We start from the raw sequence: 27,878 nt of genomic DNA on the forward strand, positions 1-27,878 counted from the left end.
TCGCTTCTGGGCTTGAAACTTCGAATGAAGAAGTGAGGGGCTTTCCTGTTGTCCACTGAAGCCATGAGATTGAAAGTGGACTGCTCCCAGCATTTCACAATGTAGTTGAAAGCTCTTTGGGACAGGTACCATTCCCCTGGATCCAGGATCCACTAGCTGAAGTAGCCAGCTTGGACACTGTCCACTCCTGCAACATAAGCTGCACTGAAGACTTGTAGATGTACATCCACCCAGCGAAACAGTAACTGAGTAACTGCAGTGGGGCACTCTTAGTTCCTCCTTATCTGTTGACATACGCCACAGCTGTGGCAGTGTTTAATAAGACCCTGACTGATTTGACTTGCAGTCTCACTTGGAAGAACTGCAGAGCTAACCAAATAGCTCTCAACTCCAGTCTTTTGATGGACTATGCCAGGGGTGTCCAATGTCGGTCCTCGAGTTTTCAGGATTTCAGGCAGTCCAGTCGGGTTTTCAGGATTTCCCCAATGAATATGCATTGAAAGCAGTGCATGCACATAGATCTCATGCATATTCATTGGGGAAATCCTGAAAACCCGACTGGATTGCGGCCCTCGAGGACCGACATTGGACACCCCTGGACTATGCCCTCTGTTTAAGGCAACCAATACCCTTATACTGGATGGGTCATACGGATTCCTTACGTAAAGACCCTCCCCCCAGCCATAAAGACTGGCATCAGTCATCAGGATCACCTAAAATTCTATGCGGAGAGGGAGACCTCTAGATAGCGACTCTAGCCGAAGCCACCACTGTAGACTCTGGTGCGCCTCCACCATTCAGGCTGTGACTGGAGAGTCCTTCTGAGATGATCAACGTGCTAGCAGTGAACTGTGTAGGGGATGCAGGTAGGCTCTTGCCCAGGGAAACCTCTATGGTCGCTACCATGGAACCAAGCACCTGCAGGAAATGCCGTGCTTTAGATGACAGCCTTACCAAGATATCTAAGATGTGGCTATTTAGCTTCAGTCTGCATAGCTCTGCCAGAAAAACTCAGCCCTCTACTGTGTTGAACTGAACACCCCCCAACCCCTGCAAATACTCTGGATTTGAGGCATCTCCAAGTAGCTCTTTTTGAAATTTAAAATCCACCCCAGATCCTAAAGGAGCTGGACTACCTAAGACACTGCCCTGTGACATTCCATCGTGGATGGTGCTCTGATCAGCCAACTGTCCAAGTACAGATGAACTTGGATGTCTGCTTTGCGTAGATGCAATGCTGCCACTACAACCATTACTGTGGTGAAGGTGTGTGGCACAGTTGCCAAAATGAATGGCTGAGCCAAGAACTTAAAATGGCTCTCTAGCACATGGAACCAGAGAACCCCTAGTGATCAGGGAAGATGGGAATATGCCAGTAAGCCACCGTCAAGTCTAGCAAGGCTAGAAGTTTGTCCAGAGTTACCGAGGTGATAAATTCCATTCAGAACGTGAGAACCTTCAATGCTGCATTGCCTGCTGTAAAATCCAGATATGTTGAACCCCTCAGCTCAATGTGCGGTGGCTGCTAAGAAAGCAAATAGAATATTAGGAATTATCAGGAAAGGAATGAAAAACAAAGATGAAAATGTTATAATGCCCTTGAATTGCTCTATGGTATGGCCGCACCTCGAATACTGTGTGCAGCTCTGGTTGCCGTATCTCAAAAAAGATATACAGTAAACCCCTGCGAATTCGCGGTTCGCAAATTGCGAACTTAGTAATTCACGGTATTTTCCAACCGCCTCTTCCTGGTACTAAAGTCATGGTTACACCAATCAGGAGTATCTGGCGTATCAAAGCAGCTCCTGATTGGTGTAACTATGACTTTAGTACCAGGAAGGGACGGTCGGAAAATGTGCCCAGCTTCGTAAGTACAATTTAAGCACCTGCTGGCGCCCCAGCTGCCCTCTCCTGCCTTTTCGCGGTTTTTTGAAATTCGCGGGTGTTCCTGGAACAGAACCCCCACAAATTTTGGGGGAGTACTGAAAAGGTACAGAGAAGGGCGACAAAAATAATAAAAGGGATGGTGTTTTTTTGTGCCCTTGCAGGGGTGATGTGTTCATCATCGGTCTTTTTTGAGGCATATACAAAAATTGATATTAATTCTTAATGACAGGCTTGAAATTACTGGACATTGGTACGACGAGTGAGGTGATTAAATTTGCAGACGATACGAAGTTATTCAGAGTAATGAAGACACAGGGGGATTTCGAAGATCTGCAAAGTGACATAATCAGGCTCGAGGAATGGGCATCAACTTGGCAGATAAGGTTCAACGTGGATAAGTGTAAAGTGATGCATGTAGGTAACAAAAATTTCATGCACGAATACATGATGTCCAGGGCGATACTTGGAGAGACCCCCCAGGAAAGAGATTTGGGAGTTATGATAGACAAGTCGATGAAGCCGTCCACGCAATGTGTGGCAGCAGCGAAAAGGGCGAACAGAATGCTAGGAATGATAAAGAAGGGGATCACAAACGGATCGGAAAAGGTTATCATGCCGCTGTACCGGGCCATGGTGCGCCCTCACCTGGAGTACTGCATCCAGCACTAGTCGCCGTACATGAAGAAGGACACAGTACTATTTGAAAGGGTCCAGAGAAGAGCGACTAAGATGGTTAAGGGGCTGGAGGAGTTGCCATACAGTGAAAGATTAGAGAAACTGTTCCTTTTCTCCCTCGAACAGAGGAGATTCAGAGGGGACATGATCAAAACATTTAAGGTACTGAAGGGACTAGACTTAGTAGATAAGGACAGGTTGTTCACCTCACCAAGGTAGGGAGAACGAGAGGGCGCTTTCTAAAATTGAAAGGGGATAGATTCTGTATGAACATAAGGAAGTTCTTCTTCACCCAGAGAGTGGTAGAAAACTGGAACACTCTTTCAGAGTCTGTCATAGGGGAAAACACCCTCCAGGGATTCAAGGCAAAGATAGACAATTCCTGCTGAACCAGAACGTACGCAGGTAGGGCTAGTCTCAGTTAGGGCACTGGTCTTTGACCAGAGGGCCGCCGCATGAGCGGACCACTGGTCTGACCCAGCAGCGGCAATTCTTATGTTCTTATGACTTCCCTATGAGGAGAGAATAAAATGGCTAGGCCTCTTAAGCTATGATATGATAGAGGTCTATAAAATAATGAGTGGAGTGGAAAGGATAGATGTGAATCGCTTGTTCACTCTTTCCAAAATCACTAGGACTAGGGGGACATGGAATGAAGCTACAAAGTAGCAGATTTAAAACAAACTGGAGAAAATATTTCTTCGCACGTGTAATTAAATTCTGGAATTCGTTGCCAGAAGAATGTGGTGAAATCAGTTAGTTTAACGGGTTTAAAAAAGGTTGGGATACTTTCCTAAAACAGAAGTCCATATGCCATTATTGAGATGGCTTAGGGAAATCCACTGCTTATTCCAAGGAGCCCTTACGTTTGTTCAGCTATTCACTGCTGTTTCCAGTTTTTATCCATCAAGTTTTCTTGCATTGACATATTACAGATGAGGAAGAAGTATTTCTTCGAAACATGGACCATGTCGGGTCCGGACTTTATCTGTCCTTTTGGATACAAACATTTCATGATTATATTTTTATGCTTGTCTAATAAAGACTTGGCATCCTGTACACCATCACTGCAGTTTTTGCTTTTGTTCTTCGACTTGTAATTTTACTGCAGTCCCGTTGGATTCTTTTTTTTGTTGTTGCCACTCCCTACATTCCACATGTCCCACAGGAATGTCCCTCTCTATGGGGCTGAACTTGGACTTAAACGGCATCGGAAGTGTCAGTATTCATCTCAGTGAGTCTGAAAACTATGGGGTAGACACTAATATCTATTTTCAAAAATTTTTACATCACCCCTTTCCCATCCCCATAGTATTTGTTCCCAGATAGTAAGTCATATGTATACCAAGTTTCGTTGAAATCTGTCCATGCGTTTCATAGTTATGCTGGAACACAGATACATCCGATTTTACAGAGATAGATAGATGTGGTAATATTTCTACTAGACATAAAACAAGGAGTGGAAATGTCCAATGAAGACTGGTGAACTCAATCTTTCTTTAAAAGTCCTTTATTCATCCAAAAACAATGACTCACTGAGGTTTTTGGATGAATAAATGACTTTTTAAGAAAGATTGAGTTCACCAGTCTTCATTGGACATTTCCACTCCTTGTTTTAGGTCATTGAGTTTTGTGGATTTGGTTCTCCTGCTCTTTGTTCCAATATTTCTACTAGACTAGACCATCACAAATATGCAGGCTCACAAGTGTGTTAAAACATCCTTAAAATGATCTAATAAATAATCTGTCTATTTTTTTCTCCCCCAGAAAAAGTATTTCAATCTCACTGGAAAATAAATTGTCAAAAATTCCAAGCTAAATAAGCATCTAGTACCAACTGTTTTAAAATAGAGAGTAATAAAAACTAACCAGTTGGTGCTATTTATTGTACGATCATTGTTTGGCTCCTCCAGAGACTCTCCTGAAGAACAGATATCCTCCTCCTCGAGTTCCATGATGCAAGGTTTATAGGGTAGTAGACTTTTATTCTTTCTATTGATTGCAATTTCAGATATTGTCTGTTGCTCTTCACTTTTGTCATTTATGATATCACGACATTCTTCAAAAGTGCTTGGAGGATAGCTATCATGGTCGTCATTATCTGTCAGTTCTGTATTGGAATTTTCCATGCTTATAAGTTGAGGCTCTCCAATTAGCATCATGAGTGTATTTAGATTAACATCAAGGCAGTAACTCACTCATTTTTTCCCCACATCACACGTCCTCAAAGGCTTTTTAATACTGCAGTATTTTTTTAGAGAACACAAATTCTGGTCCTCTGAATTTATTGTTGGGTTCGATATGTTTTACATTTTAGGATCAAATGTGTAATTAGGCACGCCAAGTAAGAAAACCAACCATTGCAAAGCGAGAGGTAAGGTGCAGGCAACCACCACGTCTTGTCCCTTTTTTTCTCAAAGGAGTTTATACATTTTGCTGAGGCATTCTCGTCAGGTTAAAACACATGCCACAGAATAACAATCCATAATCAGTAAAAGCTGATTGGCAGTTTCAAAATCGAACATTAAATCGTAACAGATGTCAAATCTATATGCTTTTCCGATGCCTGGTTTTCTAACATGATGATCACGTTGTACTGGAAAATGGCTTTTCACATCATCTGCGATCCACTGCATCTAACCAAATGTCCTCGTCTGGAAAGAGCCGATCGGCTTGTTCAGATTTCAAATATATCTTCCATAACTTATTACATACATTAACTGTACCGAGGAAAAAAAAAAGAACCCAAGGAGCACATAACTGCTCGCTGCGTTTTCTGATTTTCAGCACAGTGGGATCAACAAGTCTATCATTCAGAGATGCCTCGGGCAGAAGGCACCAGACATATCATATGCAGCCTGTCATATGCTTTTTCTCATCCTTTTTTTTCTGCTTAAGCGCCGGCCCCCTGCAATAATTACAACCTTTTCGCTCAACATTAAATTAGCAAACAATCCTGCTTCCAACCCTGTTGCCGAAACGAACCCACGCCCCCTCGTCTCTCCCAACCAACCAGCATCATCGGGGAAAAAACTGGGTAGGGAGCACAAGTGAGGCTCGGCACGCAAAAACCAGTCTATTCAGAGTAGGCCATCTCCACGTGACGAGGCAGGACCAATGAAACTAGGCGGCTGCTGTCGGAGCCCTAAGGCTGGGGTAGTGGCGCAGTTGTTTTCTGTGTTATCAACGGTTCTGCGTCTGCGCGTCCTGTGACGTCTCGCACCTGTCGGCGGTGTGACGCCATATGCGGAATAGCGTTGGGGGGTGGGTAGTGCTACCGGTTGGAAGGTTGGCCCCAGTTTCTGTTCTGACGGGTTGGAGCGCCGTCTCCATGAGGGAGCAGGCGAAAAGGGGCTCACCCGCCCTCAGGGAATGAGCCGAGCTTTCTAGGACTGGTTTGCAGGCATACTAGAGCATGGAGGAGCCTCCCATTAAACAGAACCTGCCTTGCGGCTCGTGGGAGATGAAGGAGCGGCTGGGAAGTGGAGGTTTTGGTATCGTTTGTCTGTATCAGCACAAGGTGAGAGTCGACGTCGCGCGTACTTTTTTCAAGCTGGATCTCGGTGGGGAGGGAGAGCCATGGTCTCGTCTATATGAGTAGGAGGGAGGGCCATGGCTTATAGCCGGGCGTTTGTTTGTTACAGGGTGGGCTGTTTCAGCCCTACTTTCTACTCTGCTGTGGACATGTTTCTATTTCTGGTTTCCTGATTATAGTTTATAAAAGTGAATGGGAGCCCAATTCATATATGCAATGGGATAAACACCGGACTGGATCAGCTTCCCCGAAGATTTGGAGCCAGTTGGTAGTGTTAGAAGTCTCAAAATCAGCCCTAGGAGTTCACCTTTGACGTTTTTAATACCTTTTGCAGTCTGAGGTAATTTGTATTATCACGTAGCTAAATAATAGAGAGGTGAGAAACTGTGTAGTGTGGTTGCTTCCGTTACATAGAAATAAAGATGCAGAATGCAGACACTGTATCTTCAGAGACCAGCATGCTCCAAAGCTGATGATGGACCCCCCTCCCTCCGAAATACACACACAAAAAATTTCCAATGAAAAAATAAGTAGGAAAGGTTGTGTCTGGTAGGGGAGAGAATAGCAAAATAGGACGTAGAACAGAGGTGTAATGGGGATAGTTTCTATCAGCTTTTTGCATATAAACAGTTTTCTATAAAATTACCCCATCTGTTAAAGTACTTCAAGCATGTCAAACTCAAAGGCTGACACAGGCTAAATATTAAGGTTTAAGTTTATTTGGGCCGCAAAAAAGCAAAAACATAATTTCTCATAGAAACTTAGGTGTATTTCAAAAAGTACAGTATAAAAAAGAACAATGATACGGCCCCGAAGCCCATAGAGATTTAAAGGGCTTCAAGGCTGTTGCTGCGCAGCTTTGTAAAAGAGGGGGTTGTCATCTCTGCTCTGAAAATCTTGCCTGCAGTGATTACTTTTAAAACTGACTCAAGGTGATTGTCAGTAATTCTGGATCTGATAGGAGACTTATTTCCTTTCATAAGTGTAAATAACTGCTCGCACTGATAAGCACTTCTAAACATAGAAATAATTTCATATGCAAATTTTCGAGTATTTTCAAACCTGGCTGGGAAATATTTGTAAAATTCAAGAAAGCCAGCTTCATTGTATTGTGTCTTCAAATCTGAATCACACTGGATCTCAATTACTTCTATTTGCATATAATTAGGTACTGATTCTATATTTATTGAGAAAATTGAAGAAAACAAACGGAACTTGTCTTCCAAATCTTGTTTCAAATTCAGTTCTAAGGCTTAAAATTTTTTCTGCGTATTTTTGATATGATGCAATTTCACCGAAACTTGATTTGTTTATGTTGCATGTCGGAAAGTGCATTAAATCTTCATTTTTCAACTGCTTTTCCCAAAGAACTAGCTTACATGCTTTAACTTGATCACACGTTTAATGATCTGATCTTTTCCTTGCAGTTATAAATTTAAATTGTTTAAGTGTTTTGTTATATCAACCATGAAGGATAAATCTTGTAACCATACTGGATCAGAAAACAACCTTGTGTCTTGATTTTTAGTTATTAAAAACTGATATATTTCTTCTTTCAAGTCCCAGAATTATTTAAGGACCTTGGAACAGGATAACCAACGTACCTCGGTAAAGTAGGACAAACCAGAATAATCGCTTTCTAATTCACTTAAGAAAGCAGAGAATTGTCACTGATTTAAGCCTCAAGATCTTAAGAAATTGATAATTTTTTTTGCCAAATGTCAACACATTTTCCATATTTATTACCTTTGTGCATAATACTTCTTGATGTATAATGCGTATGATGAATCTTGTATCCGTCACAAGTTTCACTTTGTTTTTTTCGCAGTAATGCCACAAAACCATTGGTTTTTTCCGGCCATTGAAGGAGTGCCATCTGTAGCTACAGAAGTTAGTTTTGACAGAGGTAAATTGCATTTTTGCAAAAGTTTATATATACACAATTAAATATATCTTGTCCCGTTGTAGTGCCATGCATCGGTACTAGTTCTGATAATTCCTCAAAAATGTTGAAATTCGTGTCGCAAGCATGAAGAAACACAGCTAATTGAGCTACACCCCCAATGTCTGTACTCTCGTCACAGGCAATGGAAAAAGCTTTGAATTGAGATGATTTTGCTTTGATCTGATCACTTAAATTGCTGGCCAAATCAGTAATTCTTTCTGCAACAGTGTTTGAGACAGAAATTGTTTGAAAAACCTTCACACTTCCAGGATAAACAATTTCTGCAGCTTTAATTAGACATTCCTTGATGAAATCACCTTCGGTAAAAGGTTTCGAGTGTTTAGCTATCAACTCCGACAAGGCATAGCTTGCATGCACCGCTGCTTCACTTTCTTATGGTACTTTAGTAAATGTGAACTGTTGTTTTTTCAGGCCCAATTTGAGCTCTGTCAACTTTTCTTTGTCTCCTTAATCCTTCGTAATTGTCATATTTTGATTTATGCTTGAGAGGGTCCAGAGGAGAGCAACCAGGATGATAAGGGGAATGGAGAACCTTTCATATTCCGAAAGGTTAGACAAACTGGGGCTCTTTACCCTGGAAAAGCGGAGATTGAGAGGAGACATGATACAGACGTATAAAATCATGAAAGGCATAGAGAAGGTGGAGAGGGACAGATTCTTCAGACTAGCGGGGACAACAAAAACAAGAGGTCATTCAGAAAAACTGAGAGGGGACAGATTCAAAATGAATGCAAGGAAGTTTTTCTTCACTCAGAGGGTGGTGGACACCTGGAACACGCTTCCAAATGAGGTAATAGGACAGAGTACAATACTGGGTTTCAAAATGGGACTGGATGACTTCCTGGAAGCGAAGGGGATTACAGGGTATAGATAGAAGGTCACTCTACAGGACATAAGCGAAAAGCATATGACAGTTTTAGGATATGAGCACTATCAGGTCCTGGACCTGAGGAGCAGACGCGTGAGCAGACTGCCGGGCACGATGGACCTCTGGTCTGACCCGACAGGGGCATTTCTTATGTTCTTATAACTTTGGCACACCAATAGCATTATTACATATCAAAATGCTGTCTTTTACTTCACAGCAAAAATACTCCAATTCCCACTTTTCTTGGAAATTTTGATGTTCATCGGCAATTTTTCATCTAGTTTTATTACCACTTGTTTTCGATACATACTTAATACAAAGAGCTGAAATAAATGAATAATCGTTAACACAAATAAACCCCACATTTCAATAAAAATCAGTATCTTTTCTTAAATATTAACTTACCAGACACAGAATAATTTTACAAATTAATAACGTAAATAAACCTATACTCATTTTTTTATTGTATTCTAAAGGCAAAATATTTCCTGTTAGGCGCACCAAGCAAGTCAATACAAGACGTGGTAGGTATTATCATTGTCTAATTTACTGCTAGTATTAGTGGGGGAGGGGGAAATGGTGCGTTATGACTAGAGGCGCGAACTTGTCTCGGGTACCAAAGGCATCCGCATCGTAGTATTTAATAAGAATAAGCAACTGGTTATACTTGTATGTTGTATTGTTGTTTTTGACTGGCTTAGATAGGTGACTGCTCAGCGCTGATGGATTGTGGGAGAAATTTCGCGACTCTAGTTATAGCTTATTGGATTACATTGGCTGGACCGCAAAGATGATTGGATTGGTTTATTTATAATCCGCCTTTTACAAGGTGAAGTACATCAATACATTCCTAAATATACACAAATGACATTTCAATCACTTTACAAAAATTAAAATTGACAGCACCAAATTACATGACAAACTGACAACAACATTAACATCACCAGACAATCCTCCTATCCCAAAAGGATCAGCTCAATGAATATGCCATAAAATAGTCATAGCAGTGCTGATAGAAACATAGAAAGGTGACGGCAGAAAAGGGCTATAGCCCACCAAGTTTGCCCACTCTACTGACCCGCCCTATCAAGTCTGAGTGTCTTACTAGGCCTCTGTAGGGATCCCACGTAGATGTCCCATTTATTCTTAAAGTCAAGCACTCTGTTGGCCTTGGCCACCTGCTCCGGAAGCTTATTCCAGTGCCCTACCACTCTTTCCGTGAAGAAATACTTCCTAATGTCACCCCTAAATTTCCCTCCTCTGAGTTTGAGCGGATGCCCTCTTGTGGCCGAGGGTCCCCTGAGTAGAAAGATGTCATCTTCTACCTCTACACGACCCGTGATGTATTTAAACGTTTCAATCATGTCTCCCCTTTCCCTGCGTTCCTCCAGAGTGTAGAGCTGCAGTTTGTTCAGTCTCTCCTCATACGAGAGACCCTTGAGCCCCAAAATATTCCTAGTGGCCATCCGCTGAACCGACTCTACTCTAAGCACATCTTTGCGGTAATGTGGCCTCCAGAACTGCACACAGTACTCCAGGTGAGGTCTTACCATGGTTCTGTACAGTGGCAATATGACCTCAGGTTTCCTGCTTACGAAACTTCTATTGATACATTCCATCATTTGTCTTGCCTTGGATGATGCTTTTTCCACCTGATTTGCAACCTTCATGTCTGCACTGATGATCACTCCCAAGTCTCGCTCAACTATCGTCCTGGTCAACGTTTCTCCATTTAAGGTGTAGGTTTTGCATGGATTCCTGCTACTGAGGTGCATGACCTTACATTTCTTGGCGTTGAAGCCCAGCTGCCATGTTGAGGACCAGTTCTCCAATGTAAGCAGGTCCTGCGTCATACAATCCTGCAAACCATTTTCCCTTACTATATTGCATATTTTGGCGTCATCGGCGAATAATGTTACTTTACCCTGAAGCCCTCGTGTCAAGTCCCCTATGAATATGTTAAAAAGGAGTGGACCCAGGACTGAGCCCTGCGGGACTCCGCTGGTCACTTCTGATGTTTCAGAGAAGGTGCCATTGACCACCACCCTTTGAAGTCTACCACTCAGCCAATCTTTGACCCAAGTAGTTAGCGTCTCACCTATCCCCATTGATTTCATCTTGCTTAAAAGCCTGCGGTGTGGGACACTGTCAAAAGCTTTACTAAAATCCAAGTATACTATGTCCAGAGACTCCCCGGAGTCCAGCTTCGTTGTTACCCAATCAAAGAAGCCGATGAGATTAGATTGACATGACCTACCCCTAGTGAATCCATGTTGATTGGGATCCCTCAGATTCCCATCCTCCAAGATCATGTCTAACTTGCGTTTAAGTAGTGTTTCCATGAGTTTACACACTATCGATGTGAGACTCACCGGTCTGTAATTCTCAGCCTCTGCTCTGCAACCCTATTTGTGCAGAGGAACGACGTTAGCTGTTTTCCAGTCTAGTGGGACTCTCCCCGTTCTTAGGGAAAGATTGAAGAGCATGGCTAATGGCTCTGCCAGGACTCCGCACAGCTCTCTGAGCACTCTTGGGTGCACTTTGTCTGGTCCCATGGCTTTGTTCACCTTGAGCCTTGCCAGTTCGCTGTAAACGTCAGCCGGTGTGAACTCAAAGTTCTGAAATGGGTCTTCCACGCTTGAATTTGATACCAGCTGAGGTCCGTGTCCAGGTGCCTCGCAGGTAAAGACTAAGCAGAAGTATTCATTCAGTAGTTTGGCTTTGTCAGAGTCTGCTTCTGCGTAATTCCCATCCGGGGTTCTAAGGCATACTATTCCGCTGGTGTTCTTTTTCCTATCATTAATATACCTGAAGAAGGATTTGTCCCCTTTTTTAATGTTCTTTGCTAGGTTTTCTTCCACTCGTAGTTTGGCCTCCCTAACTGCTGTTTTGACCTCTGCAGACCTGGCCCTGTATTGACTGTTAGCTTCTCCTTTCCCCGTACGTTTGTATGAAAGAAATGCTATTTTTTTCTCCTTGATGAGATACGAGATTTCATCCGTGAACCATTGAGATTTCTTGTTTCTTTGTTGTTTATTTACCGATTTTATGTAACGGACAGTTGCCTCCTGTAGGGTCAATTTCAGGATTGACCACATAGCTTCCATATTATCAGTTTCCTCCTGATCCTGTAGTGTTTGCTGGATGAAATCTCCCATGCGTGCGAAGTCCGCGGCCCGGAATTTGAGTACCCTTGTTTTTGTTTGTGATTTAGGGAAGCCCTTCCTAAGGTTGAACCATACCATGTTATGGTCACTGGAGGCTAGCGTTTCTCCCACCGAGACCTCCGAGACGCTTTCTCCGTTTGTAAGTACTAGATCTAGGATGGCCTGGGCCCTAGTGGGCTCATGTATCATTTGTTTAAGCCGTACTCCCTTCATGGACGATAATATCCTCCTGCTCCCACAAGTTGTTGCTGAGAGTGTATTCCAGTCTACATCAGGCATGTTGAAGTCCCCTAACAGAACAGCGTCCCCCCTTAAAGTGATATTCTCAATGTCTTCAATTAATTCTGCGTCCTTGTCCTCCGATTGTCTTGGAGGTCTGTATACCACCCCAAGGTATAAACATTTTTCTCTGCCTCTGGCCAGGTTTACCCAGATGGATTCCCCGGTGTACTTGACATCGGTGATCCTGGTTGTTTTGATGTTTTCTTTGATGTAAAGTGCAACTCCCCCTCCTAACTTACCCTCTCTGTCTTTGCGAAGCAGGTTGTACCCTGGAATAGTTATATCCCACCCATGAGAGTCTGTGAACCATATTTTGGATATTGCCACCACGTCCAGGTCTGCATCCACTATTTCTGTTTCCAGTTCTAGAAATTTATTCCCTAAACTGTGTGCGTTAACATACATAGCTCTCCACTGTTTGTGTTTGCTAAACCCATGTAGAGAGCTACCCCTCTGTGTCAAAGAGTCTCCTAGCGAATCTTTAGCAGTGAGGGTACTTACCTCGTACCTAGAAGCGGAGTTTTGGATCATCACATCAGGGTTGTTACTTACTGCTCCTGTATATAAGTGAGTACCCTCCCCCAACTTACCTAATTTAAAGCCCTTCGAAGTAGGCGGGCTAGACGATGTCCGAAGACATTCTTACCTCTGCTGGTCAGGTGTAGTCCGTCTGGTCCCTGGAGTCCCTGCAGCGTCTCTCCATGGTTCAGGAATCCGAAGTTCATTTCCCGGCACCACCGTTGTAGCCACTCATTCTTCTTCAGGATACGTTCGTCCCTCTCTCTTCCCTTGCCCCTAACAGGAAGAATTGAAGAGAATACTACCTGTGCATCTGTCCGCTTCAGCCTCTTCCCCAGATCTCTGAAGTCTCTAGCTATGTCCTCCACGCTGTTCTTGGCTGTGTCATTCGTTCCAACGTGGATGAGCAGCATGGGGAAGTGGTCCTGGGGCCTAAGAAGTCTGTCAAGGCAGGCGGTCACATCACGTATTCTGGCTCCAGGCAGACAGCAGATCTCCCTCGACTGTATATCTGGCCTGCATACTGGTCCCTCGGTGCCTCTCAGCATGGAGTCCCCAATGGTTATTACTCTCCGCTTCTTTTGGGGGGGTCGATCTGCTGTCCCTGGGGATGATGACGTGTGTTGAACCTGGTCCTGCTTCACATCGGCAGTCTCTTCTTGCAGTACGTGAGTATAGTCATACTGTATATGTTGTACAATAGAACAGATGACGTTTTAACAATTTCTTAAAAACCTGCAAATTCTTTTGTTGCTTAATGAAAGATGGAAGCTTATTCCATTTTTCTGGACCACTACATGAAAAAACCTTTTCTCTCACCATTTGAAAACTTAGCTCCTTTCTAGATGGTATGATCAAGTTCTGCTGTGTTGCCGAGATGCTAAACTCAATTTTCAGCCAATAAAGCTTACAGTAAGTATCACTTAGCTTTCTACATCAACCCCTCAGTAGCTCAAGGCAAGTTACAGTCAGGTACAGTAGGTATTTTACTGTCCCTGGAGACTATACAATCTAAATTTGTATCTGATGCAAAGGAGGGTTGGGTGACATGACCAAGATTAGGAATGACAGTAGAATTTGAACCTGTATTCCACGATTCTCAGTCTGTTGCTTTAATTAATGAACCACTCTTTCTAATTTGGGAGACCAATCTGATGAAAGGAGCATAGATCTCTTAAAGCAATTCACCAAAGCACAGATTTAAAATAAATTGAATCCAATACTTTTTATTTATCAACATATAACCTATGTCCATACTTCATAACTCCATCCATGCTCTCCCCAAATTACCTCCCCCCTCCGTTGCTTGTAAGTTCAGACCTTCTTGTAATATAATGTACTTCAAGCAGCCCACTCGCAGTCCTGGATTCCCAATTATCATTTAGACATCATGTGTTAAGCTTAATAGGAGGATGTATTATAAGATACACTTAGTAAGTAAGCTGTATCATCATGTGTCACGGGGGGATTTTAAAACCATTCTCCAAATGTTGGTGCTTCCAGTTCTTGATTACTGTAACGTGGTACTGTTAGGTGTTCCAGTGGTGGTGTTAAATTCTCTACAGGAAGCACAAAACTCCATTTTGTAGGTGTTCTTCCAGCTTCAAAGAAATGAACATGTAACAGAATATTATGTGGTTCTGCCATGAGATTAGCAAGAAATTAATTCACAGTGATAATCGTAAGCTAATGAAATGCAAGTTCAAAGTGTGCAGAATTATGAGCGCCAATCAAGGAAAATCTGCTGGATAGATGGCCAGAAGGTGCAGTAGTAAGGGTGGCTTTGCTGTGTCAGAAGAAAATGAAAGTGCTAGTACATATCTTCACATGAACTGGAATGTTCTGCTCTTAAATATTAGTCTAATAAAAATTTTATTCATATAAATTTTTTGAGAGGCTAATATTTATTTGCAGAGCAATATGCATGGATATGTGGTAGTACTTTAGTTTTCTTTAGATATGCATATAGTGAAATCACTGTTACCTTTATGCTGAGCTGTTATTTCTGTTGTATGTTTTAAAGTTGTGGGTATATATGGTAAAACTGGCATCAAGTCCTCTTGACTTCTCTGCTGCCATGGACCTAGCTGTGCGTTTCATATATTGTGCGTATGTTAAAATTCCTTGTTTACTTCTGTGTTGCAGAGGAATACAAAATGTCCTTGATAACAATTCATTTTAATGTGTGTACTGTAAGAGTTAACTGCTGTAGTGAATAGTTTTCTGCACCATGTTGCCAGTATTACTCAGTTGAATGTGTGTACTCCCATTTCTGAGCTGACCACGACCATATCTACTAGACCACTAAAGGAGTTAACTGATTGTTGGTCATTGAGGGAGTGCTCTGCTTGGTTCTCATTCCTTATGAGCTTATTCTGTATGTTAATAAATATTATTTTGTATACCTTTATTAAGCAAGTATGTCTCAAAAAGGAAGGGCTGTCGTCATTTTCATTTGGTAGAGGCTGCCATATAAACACTAGCTTGAAATAGTGCAAAACATGCACTAACCTACTAAAGCATAACTCTCCAAAGCCAGTCACAAATATTAACAACTTACAAGTTGTTCAGTGTCCTTTTTATTTTTGTCTTATGTTATTTGGCCTACAGTACTCCAGGTGCATGACTAGATTTTGTTGCATTGAAACACAGCTGCATAGTAACACTAGACTACCCCTCGAACTTCATAGATTGCTTTTCATTCTGAATTAGATGTACCAAATGACTTTTCTCATTTCTCATCTGTAAGGAAACATGTTTATTGCATTGGCCTATATATTTACTTTCTCGTGGTAGCCATCCCTGGTCTTGATGCCACAAGCATGTACTACATTTTTATTTTATTTTTTTACTCCCAAGGTAGTAAACTATTGCATGCAAATTACCTTGGTCTTAAGTGTGCACTGCCAGAAAAAACCAGCTCACAGTGCTATGATTAAATACAGCTGTTTGCTGTGTCACATCCATTTCTCTGTCAGTGTACAAGCAAGGATTGGCTTAAACACTGCTCAGTAGTGCTGCCCGATTCACGATTTGAATCGATTTACCCCGACAAAAAATTAGCCTCCCAATTCGTTGACTGACCCTCCCCACTCGCCCTCTAAAGCAGGAGCGGTAGCACTGCCTTTTGCTGGCCTGCCGCTCCTGCTTTAGAGGGTGAGTGGGGAGGGTCAGACGGGAAGTGGCTTACCTGCTGGCCTCCCGCTGCTGTGCTGTCCTGTCCGTCTTCCCCACTGGCCTCCCGGAATGAATTTTCCTAATTTCAGCAGCCTGTAATAAGATCGCTGGCGCTAGCATTCTTTGTAAGCTGCTGTACGGCTTCGCAGCTCTCTTCTCTCTGCCGCGGTCCCGCCCCTTCTCTGATGTCAACTTGCAAAGATCGCTAGCGCCAGCAATCTTATTGCAGGCTGCTGAAATTAGGAAAATTCATCCTGGGAGGCCAGGGGGATCACGCAGGCCTTCCGGGGGAGGGGGGTACAGGCCTTCAGAGGAGATAGGCAGGCAGGCCTTCGGGGGGGGGGAATGCAGGCCTTCATAGGGGGGGACAGGCAGGCAGGCCATCGGGGGGATGCAGGCCTTCAGTGGGAGGTCCAGGTCTTCGGGGGGGGGACAGACCTTCAAGGGGGGGACAGGCAGGCAGGCTGTCGGGGGGGATGCACCGATGCAGGCCTTCAAAGGGGGGGGGAGACAGGCCTTCATGGGAGGCAGGCAGGCAGGTCTTCGGGGGAATGTAGGCCTTCAGGGGGAGGTGCAGGCTTTCAAGGGGGAGACCAGACCATTGGAGGGGGGCCCTAGTGTAGAAGTACACAGAGGGAGGGAAGGGGGGTTTCAAAGAGATGTGCATATGCCGGACTTTGGGGGGAGGGAAGAAATAATGGGTCTGAAAATAGAGGAGAGGAAGAGAGATGATGGACAATGGGATTTAGTGAGGGAAGGAACAGAAAGGGAGAGAAGTTGGAAACAAGGGATGGTGTGGAGGGGGGACAGAGATACTGGATAGGAGGGTAGTTGGGAAAAGAAAGGGAGAGATGGTGGACCCTGGGGTGGTGGGGAAGGAGAGAGAGATGCTGGATGAAAGGGTAGTTAAGAAAAGGTGGATCTGTGTATGAAGATGGAAAAAAAGAAAGATGCCAGACCTCCGGGGGAGGAAAGGGAAACGGAAGGGGAGGACAGAGATGGAAGATGGATGGTTAGAACGAAGAAAGAAGGAGACCCTGGCAAGCAAGTTATCAGAAGACAACCAGAGCCTGAGACCAACAAGATTTGAATAATGACCATACAACAAAAGGTAGAAAAACTAATTTTATTTTCCATTTTGTGATTACAATATGTCAGATTTGAAATGTGTATCCTGCCAGAGCTGATGTTAGACCGCAAACGTGAGCTAGGATTTAAGAGAGAGAGGAAAAGTGTGGTTAGGAGAAGGCAAAGGGAGTGAAGAGGCTATAAAAGGGGTGAAGAGGCTATAAAATAAACCCACCAGGATGTTTGAAAAAAAACACCCAATTGGGCAGGAAAATAGAATTGAATCGAAAAACCAATTCAGTAGGCTGAATCGAATCAAAATATTTTTCCTGAATCGGCAGCACTACTGCTCAGAAGGGAAACATTAAAAAAATCCCCAAAATAATCCTACCTGGAATGGACCCTCCCTGCCTCACCCATTGGGGGAAGGTTATCCATCACTAGAGGTGTTCTGGTTGAGAGCCTGACTGGGGTGCCTGAGCACTGGTTCAGAAAGCCTCAGGTGTTGCCATACTTCACCTTAGCACACCCTGCTGTGTAGCATTTTTACTCTAGCCCTAGAAGCATTGCAAATGTGCTAGATTTTAGCATGGTTTTTACATTGGGAGCAGTTTCTTTTTCCTGCTGTAAAATGTCTTTCTGCATCAGGAGTAAATTGCTACAAAAAAGGATAGCACATTTTATTGCATTTGATCCTTTTTTGAAGATCTTAGCATTATTTGTAAAAAGGTACCAATTTTCTACCAACTTCTTTGCAATATTGCTCACAAAGATCTAACAATTCTGCCCCAGAACAGATCCCTGTGGTTTTCCACTAATCACCTTTCTTTCCTTGGAGCACTTACCTTCTGTTTATTGTTTATTCCTGTGGTATCTATTAATTGTTAAGCTGGGGCCACTTTGGGTTCTGATGAGTTGAAAGAGAGTCACCAGATATTTTTCTATGCTGGGCCACAACACTGCTGAGCAATGTATGTCTATGACATCCATCACCATCAGCCTGCCTTCAAACTTCATTGAGGGGTATCCTCGAGGTTGTGAGCATTTGCAAATGCATTCTTTTTTTGTTGTTGTTGAGAAATGCCTTATCCTTCAAGTATACGGCTCTTTATGCCCTCCCTCACTCATCCACTTTCCTCTTTCTCTGCTGATATAGAGGTAGAGTAACAGAACATCCCCCCCCCAAAAAAAAAAAAGACAAAGGAGCCCTTAAAGTATCTGGGGGCCATCACTGAAGAACACTGGCTTTTGCTCTATTTCCAATCTAGTCAACCACTTAGGGGCTTCACCCTAGGTTGCTTAGTTAATTTTTGAGTCTACTGTATGAGTGTAGGAGGGGTTAGTAGAGTGTTTTGTGTTCATTTGATTCTTAGATAATGTAGCTGATGTATTATGACTTTCATCAGTTTGCTATTTTTAAAGTTTGTATGTTTTGTCATCTCTAAAATAGTTCAGCATATATTCTATTTCTTACATGTGTATCAAAAGCCTTGTTGAAATCCAAGTGTACCGTATCCAAAGCATATCCTTAAATCCTCTGGTCACCTAATCAAAGAAATTGCTCAGATTTGCAGAGCTGGAAAATCTAGGTTGCCCAGACATCTAAACTATGTTGCCTGGTGCATGCATTCAGAATAAGCAATACTAAGAGGGAAATAATCCAGGCTTGGGATGATAAAGCTACTATTGGGGAAGACAGAGTGGCTGCTAGAGCTATCTGTTGCTGATAGCCATCAAAAAGATGAAGCTGGTGAAGAAGGAAGAAAAAGGGTCAGAAAGGAGAGGTAAAGCAAAATTAAACTAAAACAAAAAATATACAAAGAACTGGATTTTAAATAAGGCTGTATAGACTTATCCTTTGCTCTTAACTCTTAAAAATTTGGGATGGTGCACAAATTTTTGAAAAATGTTTCTGCCCTTAGAGTTTTGATGAGGCTTCATTCTGATTTTAAGCCAGGTTGCCTTGGATTGTATGCCGTGGGATTTAAGATATTTCAGTTTTCTTTCTTTCTGAAGAGCGCCTCTTGATTATCCCATCATTGATGTCATACTGAGTGGCCTATAGTTTTCCAGGCTTCTTCATATTAAGAGGCAACATCCATCCTTCTTCAGTCTTCTGGAATCGCTGTTTTCTCCAAATATTAGTACAGTTCAAACAATAGTTCTCCTGCTAGAACTCTTAAGCTCCCTTAATTTTAGATTTGGATTTATAGCTTTGTCATCTTTGCTTTCATAGTTCCATACAAGTCTTCTGTAAATGGTGGTGTTTTTAATAAGGAATAAAACAATTAGAATTTATCTACACCATTGTCCCATCTTTAATAGATTGGAAGGGGGGGGTGTACTTTTATAAGGGGCTTGAACATGTAAGCAGGGTACATAAATCCTTCAACTCCGACTTCTCATTTCTGGTACCCACGACTCTGACTCCAGGTACCTAAAATTGGCTCCAACACTGACTCCACTGCCCTGGTTTTATCTATATGTTTTGAAATCAGGGCTGTGGAGTTGGTAGATAAATACTTCAACTCCGACTCCTCGTTTCTGGTACCCACGACTCCGACTCCAGGTACCTAAAATTGTCTCCAGCGCTGACTCCACCGCCCTCGTTTTATCTATATGTTTTGAAATCGGGGCTGTGGAGTCGATAGATAAATCTTTCGACTCCGACTCCTCAGTTTCTGGTACCCACGACTCCTACTCCAGGTACCCAAAATTGTCTCCGACTCCTACTCCACAGCCCTGCATGTAAGAACATAAGAATTTCCACTGCTGGGTCATCATGCCCAGCAATGCCCAGCAGTCCGCTCACGCGGCAGCCCTTAGGTCAAAGACCAGTGCCCTAATTGAGTCTAGCCTTATCTGCGTATGTTCTGGTTCAGCAGCAACTTGTCTAACCTTGTTTTGAAACCCTGGAGGGTGTTTACCCCTATAACAGCCTCCGGAATAGCAGCATTATTAGCTTGTGGGCTCAAACAAAATTGCCCAGGGTTTTACTTGCATACAGAGTAGACACACAGCATCTTCTTTTTATGGGATATACATGTGAATGTTTCCTCAGTGGTGGAGAATATGAGACTGGTATTTATGACCATCATAAATTGTGCTTATTCTTTCCAACAAATATGTGCACATGGTTTCATCTGCCTACTTTTTATTGGGTAATTTTATAAAGGTGCATTTACACGAAGGGATGAGACTCATGGTGGGGAAGAAGATTAAGAAGAGGATAAGCAGTCTAAAAATGCTAGAGCAAGCTTGGTTTCTTTTTAAGGACCCAGTCACCAAGATGCAAAATCTATATATACTGCGTATCAACAAGGGATCCAAGAAGAAAAAAGAACAAGGAACCGGCGTGGCTCACTGTAGAGGTGAAGGTAGCGATCAGAGACGAGAAAACTTCATTTAAGGAATGGAAAAGGTCAAGAACGGCTGAAAACTGGAATAAGCACAAATATCAAGGCGGTAAAAGGGGCCAAAAGAGACTACGAGGAAAAAATAGCCAAGGAGGTGAAAAACTTCAAGCCGTTCTTTTTATATATTAAGGGGAAACGACCCGCGAAGGAAGCGGTGGGACCATTGGATGACCATGGAATAAAGGGAGTGCTAAAGGAGTACAAAGCAATTGCCGACAAACTGAACACAATTTTTGTGTCTGTATTTACCGAAGAGGATATACATAGCATACCGGAACCCATCAGGCTACATGCTGGAAATGAAGATGGGAAACTGACCGGGTTGACGGTCATTCTAGAATAATAATAATAATAATAATAATTTATTTTTGTATACCGCCATACCCAGGGAGTTCTAGGCGGTTCACAACAAATAGATGAGTTACATACAGTGCAGTTGAAAAAGAAGAACATAACAGGACAATCAAAGGGTCAAACTAGTTTACATTGACAATTTAAGTAAGGAAGGACTAATACAGAGCATAAACGGTATTTACCGTAAAAGAGTACAATTGAATTTGAGAGAAGGGGGAGCAAAGCATATTGTATGAGAGGAGGGGGCAGGGATCATTGGGAGGGGGGAGGAGGAGGGGGAAAAAGTAAAGAAAGGTGGGCCGTGTTGAGGGGGGGGAGAGAAGGAATTGGTCTGATGCAGAGAAGAGAGTTCGATCTGTTTACTAATGAGGAGAGTGGGAGCGTTAAGGCGGAAGAGGGGAGCATTAAGGATTTGGTTCATTGAAAAGTAGAGTTTTGAGCTTTTTTCTAAAGTGGAGGTATGAAGAGGCGTCAAGTATAATTTGGGCGAGCCATGAGTTTAGTTTGGCCGCTTGAAAAGAGAAGGTTCGTTCAAGGAATCTTTTAAGATGACATGCTTTCAGTGAGGGGAAAGCAAACATAGTTATTCTGCGGGAGCTCTTATTATTATAGTTCAGGTTGAAGTGGGGGTAGAGATAGTCAGGTGACATACCCAATACGGTTTTGTAGCAGATGCAAGAGAACTTAAATAGGATCCTGGATTCGAATGGCAGCCAGTGCAACTTGTGGTAGAAGGGGGATATGTGTTCCCATTTCTTCAGGCCGAAGATAAGGCGGATGGCGGTGTTCTGGACCAGTCTCAGCTTCTTGGTGACTTTCTTGAAGGCGCCTAGATAAATGATGTTACAGTAGTCCAGGACGCTAAGAATAGAAGCTTGGACCAGCAGACTAAAGGACGTTTCGTTAAAGTATTTTTTAATGGTGCAGAGTTTCCAGAGTATTGAGATGCATTTTTTAAACACTAGGTCAGTATGTTTCTCTAGTGAGAGATGTTTGTCTAAGGTGACTCCTAGAATTTTTAAGGATTGCTCGATACAGTAGTCTAGGCCATTGATATGTATCGCAGTTTCCTTGATTTTGTCGTTTGGGGATGCTAAGAAGACTTTAGTTTTTTCTGGGTTTAGCTTTAGCCTAAACGCTGTCATCCAAAGTTCGATCTGATTTAGGGTGAGAGATAGCGAGTTGAGTAGCTCTGAGGTAAGGTAGGAGAGCGGAATGATTATGGTGATGTCATCTGCATATATGAAGAATTTGAGTTTCAAACTCTGCAGAAGGTTTCCTAGGGAGGCAAGGTAGATGTTAAATAGGGTGGGGGACAAGGGGGAGCCTTGTGGGACCCCACAGGGGTTGACCCAGCTGTAAGAGGTAGTGTCATCCTTGAACACCTTGTAGGTTCTTGTTGTCAGGAATTCGCGGAACCAGTTGAGAACATGGCCTGAGATTCCAATAGATGTTAGGCAGTCTAGTAGAGTGGCGTGGTCAACCAAGTCAAATGCGCTACTCAGATCGAGTTGCAATATAAGAGCGCTTGAGCCTTGGCTGAATAGTTGATGAAGGTAATCAAGCAGAGAGGCTAAAATTGTTTCAGTACTGTGGCCTGACCGGAAACCGGATTGATTGTCATGTAAGATATTGTGTTTTTCTAAGTATGTGGTGAGTTTGGTGTTTACTATCCCTTCTGCTATTTTGGTGACCAGGGGGATATTGGCGATTGGTCTAAAGTTGGATGCCTTGTTAGATGGCTCTTTAGTATTTTTCTTAATTGGCAAAATCATAATGTGCCCTTGTTCAGCTGGGAACTTCCCAGAGGTTAGTAGAGAGTTGATCCAAGTCAGCATTTTGGCCTTAAAAAAGACTGGGGCCGATTTCATGACATTAGGGGGGCAAGTATCTAGTCTGCAGTAGGAATTGGCATACTTATTGTAGTATTTACTGAAAGTTTGCCAGTCTATGGGTGAGAATGTGTTCCAGAATAGATCGGCTCTTGAATCGTCTGAATCTAGAAGAATGGGGAAACACCAGTGGGGTTTTGTTGGGTCAGTGAGGGAGGACCTTAGTTTTTGTATTTTGGAGGTGAAGAAGTCCGCCATGCTGTTTGCAATTAGGGAGGGCTCTTCGGGTGTGTCGATAAATGTTTCTATATTGTATAGATCATTTACCAGCTTAAAAAGGTTGCTACTGTTGGTTGAGATGTCGCCGATTTTGAGGGCATAGAAGTTTTTACGTTTTTCTTTGGTCTGAGTTTTGTAGATTTTTAATTTTTGTCTCCAAGCGATTCTGTGCTCTTGTGACCCTGATTTTAGCCAAAGTCTTTCCGATTTTCTTAGGTCTCTCTTTAACAATAGCAGTTCCGTGTCAAACCAGCCCTCTAGGTTTTTAAGTCTCTTTCTGCGGGTTTTAATGGGAGCCATTTTATTTAGGATATTGGTGCTATCATTAATCCAGGAGTTCATGAATTGATCGGTTTGTGTGTTTTGTTCTGATATGATCTCATAGTGAGACCAGAATTCTACGGGATTTATTTTACCTCTGCTAGTATGGAATTTTTTATTTCTCGTTTTTGGGTTATTATTATTTGTTGGGCTTGTGGTTTTTAGTTGGCAATCGAGTTCAAAATTGCAGAGGCTGTGATCCGACCATAGAGAGTCGGTCCAGTGTTCTTGTTTCCAGAATATTTTGGGGTTAGGTAGCTCTCTTGAGGAGGAAGTGACTAAATCTAATTGATGGCCTCTTTGGTGGGTTTTAATTGGTGGAGGTTTGAGGTACCCTAGTGAAGAGATGAGTGACCAGAGTTCTATGGTTTCAGATTGGTCAATTTTTTCCAGGTGGATATTGATATCTCCACAAAGTAGGTTGTAAGGGCTATATAGAGAGTTAGTTAGTAAAAAGTCGGAGAAGTCATCCTTGGCGAGGTTCCATTTTTTTGGAGGAATGTAAAACAGAGTTATTGTTAGCGCAGCCGCTAGGGATTTGGACGATAGTGAGAGGGAAAGAATTTCTAGGTTTGGAGTGGATTTTGAGCTTAGAATAGAGCAGTGTAGGTTGTCTTTGAAGATCATGGCTAGGCCTCCCCCCCTGCCCCAAGTTCTAGCCAGCGATAAAATTTTGAAGCCTGGGGGAAGGCAGTCTTGGATAATAATATCGTTATCGGATAGTAGCCATGTTTCTGTAAATAGAGCGAAGTCAGGGTTGGTTTCTTTCAGCCAGTCCTTAATAAGTAAGGCCTTGTTTCTCATAGATCTTATATTTAGGTAAAAGCCATGTAGGTTCTGGTAGTTGGCTGGATCAATTGGATAGATGTGTGAGTAAGTTAGTTTTTTTAGTGATCGTTGTTTTTTTATGTATGGTTTGGTTGGTCTGCGTAGGGGTGGTAGAACAGGTATTGGGAAGGGGCCTGCATCAGAGTAGTTGTATAAGGTGCGGTGAGAGATTGTAGGGGTGCTAGTTTTAATCGCACGGAATGTGGGATTAAGGACAGGGATAGGGGTTAGGGTGAGAGTTGATTAGGCAAATTCTGAACCAGATCAGATAGAGTAGGAATAGTGGTAGCCACGGTTGGGAGTTGGGGTGGGCCATGATACAGATTTTATGTAGGAAGTTGGGAGGAGAGGAACACCGTCCAGCAGACGTAGGGTTGGGGTGACAAGAAACTGTCTAGCCGAAGGGGGATGATGGCTAGGGATACCTTGGAAATGATAGGCAGTCTGACAAAGATGGTTACTTATCGTCTAGAGGTTCAGTTAGTTCTCTCCTGGGATCAGAAGATTGTGGACGCTTCACGCTTCACGTTCCGGCGCTTCACGAAGGCGCTCACAAAGGCGCACGCGCCTTAGTCGTGCACCTTCATCGGCACGCCGAATGGCTGCAAGCCGTTTGGGAGTTCTTTAAAAAGGCTCCCGAAGACTCTCGTCGGTGAAGGGGAGGGGCGGAGCAGTGCTCCCACGCTCCTCTCCTTTTCTGCTGGGCCCGCGGTCAGGAGGAGATCAGGGCAGCAGAAAGGCTGCCGAGGCAAAGGTGCAGCAGAAAGGCTGCACGCCGTTGGGGAGTTCTTTAAAAAGGCTCCCGAAGACTCTCGTCGGTGAAGGGGAGGGGCGGAGCAGTGCTCCCACGCTCCTCTCCTTTTCTGCTGGGCCCGCGGTCAGGAGGAGATCAGGGCAGCAGAAAGGCTGCCGAGGCAAAGGTGCAGTAGAAAGGCTGCACGCCGTTGGGGAGTTATTTAAAAAGGCTCCCGAAGACTCTCGTCGGTGAAGAGGAGGGGCGGAGCAGTGCTCCCACGCTCCTCTCCTTTTCTGCTGGGCCCGCGGTCAGGAGGAGATCAGGGCAGCAGAAAGGCTGCCGAGGCAAAGGTGCAGCAGAAAGGTATGCAGGCAGATTGATAGGCTTAAGAGTGATAAATCCCTGGGACCGGATGGCATCCATCCAAGGGTCATCAAGGAACTGAAAGGGACTATAGCTGAACTGCACCTAATAACCAATCTGTTGATCAAATTGGGAAAGATTCCGGAAGACTGGAAGGTGGCGAATGTTACGCCAATCTTCAAAAAAGATTTGAGGGGAAATCTGGGAAACTACTGACCTCAGTACCTGGAAAGATGGTAGAGGCGCTGATAAAAGACTGCATCATTGATCACCTTGATGGACACGGTCTGATGAGGACTTGCCAGCACGGTTTCAGTGAAGGCAGTTCTTGTTTGACGAACTTGCTGCAATTCGAGGGAGTAAACAGGCAGATAGACAAGAGCGACCCAGTCGACATTGTATATCTGGATTTTCAGAAGGTGTTAGGGTTCCACATGAATGACTACTTCGTAAAATTACGAGCCATGGAATCGAGGGTGAAATACTCATGTGGATTAAAAACTGGCTGGAGTATAGGAAACAGAGATTGGGGGTAAATGTACAATACTCGGATTGCAAGAGCATCACCAGTGGGGTGCTGCAGGGCTCGGTGCTTGTACCCGTGCTCTTCAACATCTTTATAAACAATGTGGACATTGGTACGATGAGTGAGGTGATTTAAATTTGTGGACGATACGAAGTTATTCTGAGTAGTGAAGACAGGGGGATTGCGAAGATCTGCAATGTGGGATAATAAAGCTCGAGAAATGGGCATCGACATGGCAAATGAGGTAGAGAATGACACGGGGAAAAAATCTGTCCCCGTCACCGCCCCGTCACTGGCCCACCATCCTCTGCACCGCCCCGTCACCGGCCCACCATCCTCTGCACCGCCCCGTCACCGCCGTTCCCTTCACCGCCCCGTCACCGCCATCCCTTTCACCGCCCCGTCACCGCCACTGCCATCCCATTCACCGCCCCGTCACTGTCCCCGCTGCATCCATATAAGCCTTAGTACTGTAATATTTAGCTTATTCCTTTCTTATAAATCAAAGTTCCTGCTGCTGAACTAGAGAAAGAGATGTTCAGCTGGCAGGGCTTTGTTTATAAATTTTTATCAACACAACTAATATACTATTTTATCCTAAAGCAAAAAATAAATAAATAAATATAATTTTTTTTTCTACCTTTGTTGTCTGGTTTCTGCTTTCCACATCTTCTCATTGAATTCCTTCCATCCACTGTGTGTCTTCTCTCTGCGTCTTCCATTTGCTGTTACTGTGCCTCTCCCTTAACCCCCCCCCCCCAATTGGTCTAGCACCCATCTTCTTCCCTCCGCTCCCGCATAGTCTGGCATCTGTCTTCTTCCCATTCTGTCTTCCACATTTCCCTTGGGGGTCTGTTCCTCTCCACCCTCCTTCAATGTCTGTTCTATTCCTTTCCACCACCACCCTTCCCTCCCTCCTTTACCATCTGTTCCTTTCTACTACCCTTCAGCTCCTCTCGCGTGGCCTATCTACCTTCCTTCCTCTTATTTTCATGGCACGTTACAATGTAATTTGTGCAAGCCACTGGAGCCTGCAAGCTCGGTCCCTCTCCCATCCCCACAAACCATCTCGCTTCTGTGCTCCTATTTTCTCCATTTCTAATATCTCCCCTATGTATCTGTCATTGCCCCCCCTGTGTCCATATACCATCCCCATGGCATGTCCCCTTTATGTCTCTGTCCCTATGCCCCATGCACATAATTTCCCCTCTTTCTGTTACCTTCCTGTGTCCAGATTTCCCCTATCTTCCTCTTCCATACCAGTGTGTCTCTTCTTTTCAACCCCATCTAGCTTTTATCCCTCTTTCTTCCCCCCCCCCATGCTTCTAGCATCTGGCTCACCTGCCAGTCCTTCCCTTTCTTTCCTGCTGTGGGTTTTTCTTTCCGACTTCATCCCCTTGGCCCAGAATCCTTTTCCCTTTCACTCCCTCCTTCCAATTTGAGCCGGGAACACTAGCGATCGCACGATCCCCGCAGCCACTACCTGCCTGCCCAATCGATCCTAGTGTTTAGCCAGCTCTCTCCCTTCTCCTCACCTTAGTTTATAGGTTTTCTTTTTCGGCGACCTGCACGCTTTCCCAAAGAGCCGCGCACGCGCGGCTGCTCAGTGTTCAATCTTCTGCTCTGCTGCAACTTCCTGTTTCCGGTTGCGTCAGAGCAGAAGATCGAAACTGAGCAGCAGCGGGTGCGCGGCTCTCTGATAGCGTGTGGGTCGCCAAAAAAGAAAATCTACAAACTAAGGTGAGGAGAAGGGAGAGAGCTGGCTAAACACTAGAATCGATTGGGCAGGCGGGTGTGAGCTGCGGGGACCGCGCGATCCTTCATGCCTCACTGCGGGGACAAGACCATTCACCGCCCCGCGGGCGGTGAATGGCCTTGTCCCCGTCGCCGCAGCGACTGCTAGTTTTCTTCCCCGTTTTCGGCGGGTGACCCGCGGCTAAAATGCGGTGGCCGCTGGTAAACCGCCACCGTGTCATTCTCTAAAATGAGGTTCAACGTGGATAAGTGTAAAGTGATGCATGTTGGTAACAAAAATGTCATGCACGAATACAGGATGTCTGGGGTGGTACTTGGAGAGAC

At 43.8% G+C, this 27,878-nt stretch overlaps 1 protein-coding gene across 3 annotated transcripts in view; it reads left to right on the top strand.

Moving 5' to 3' along the window:
- Nucleotides 1-5,713: 5,713 nt before the first annotated feature.
- The window catches only part of CHUK (component of inhibitor of nuclear factor kappa B kinase complex), a 197,292-nt gene continuing 175,127 nt past the window's right edge, over nt 5,714-27,878 (top strand). Inside the window, exons 1-2 of one of the 3 annotated variants that reach the window (XM_033940254.1) lie at nt 6,010-6,082; nt 7,926-8,003. Coding sequence is in view for 1 of the 3 variants with exons in the window: in XM_033940253.1 (XP_033796144.1) it covers nt 5,978-6,082 (105 nt within the window). In the remaining 2 variants the exon portion in view is untranslated. Of the gene's footprint in view, nt 6,083-7,925; nt 8,004-27,878 lie in introns of all 3 variants that reach the window. The other 2 variants (XM_033940253.1, XM_033940256.1) reach the window with 2 other exon arrangements.

This window comes from Geotrypetes seraphini, chromosome 4, assembly GCF_902459505.1.
Source record: "Geotrypetes seraphini chromosome 4, aGeoSer1.1, whole genome shotgun sequence".
NCBI lineage: Eukaryota > Metazoa > Chordata > Amphibia > Gymnophiona > Dermophiidae > Geotrypetes > Geotrypetes seraphini.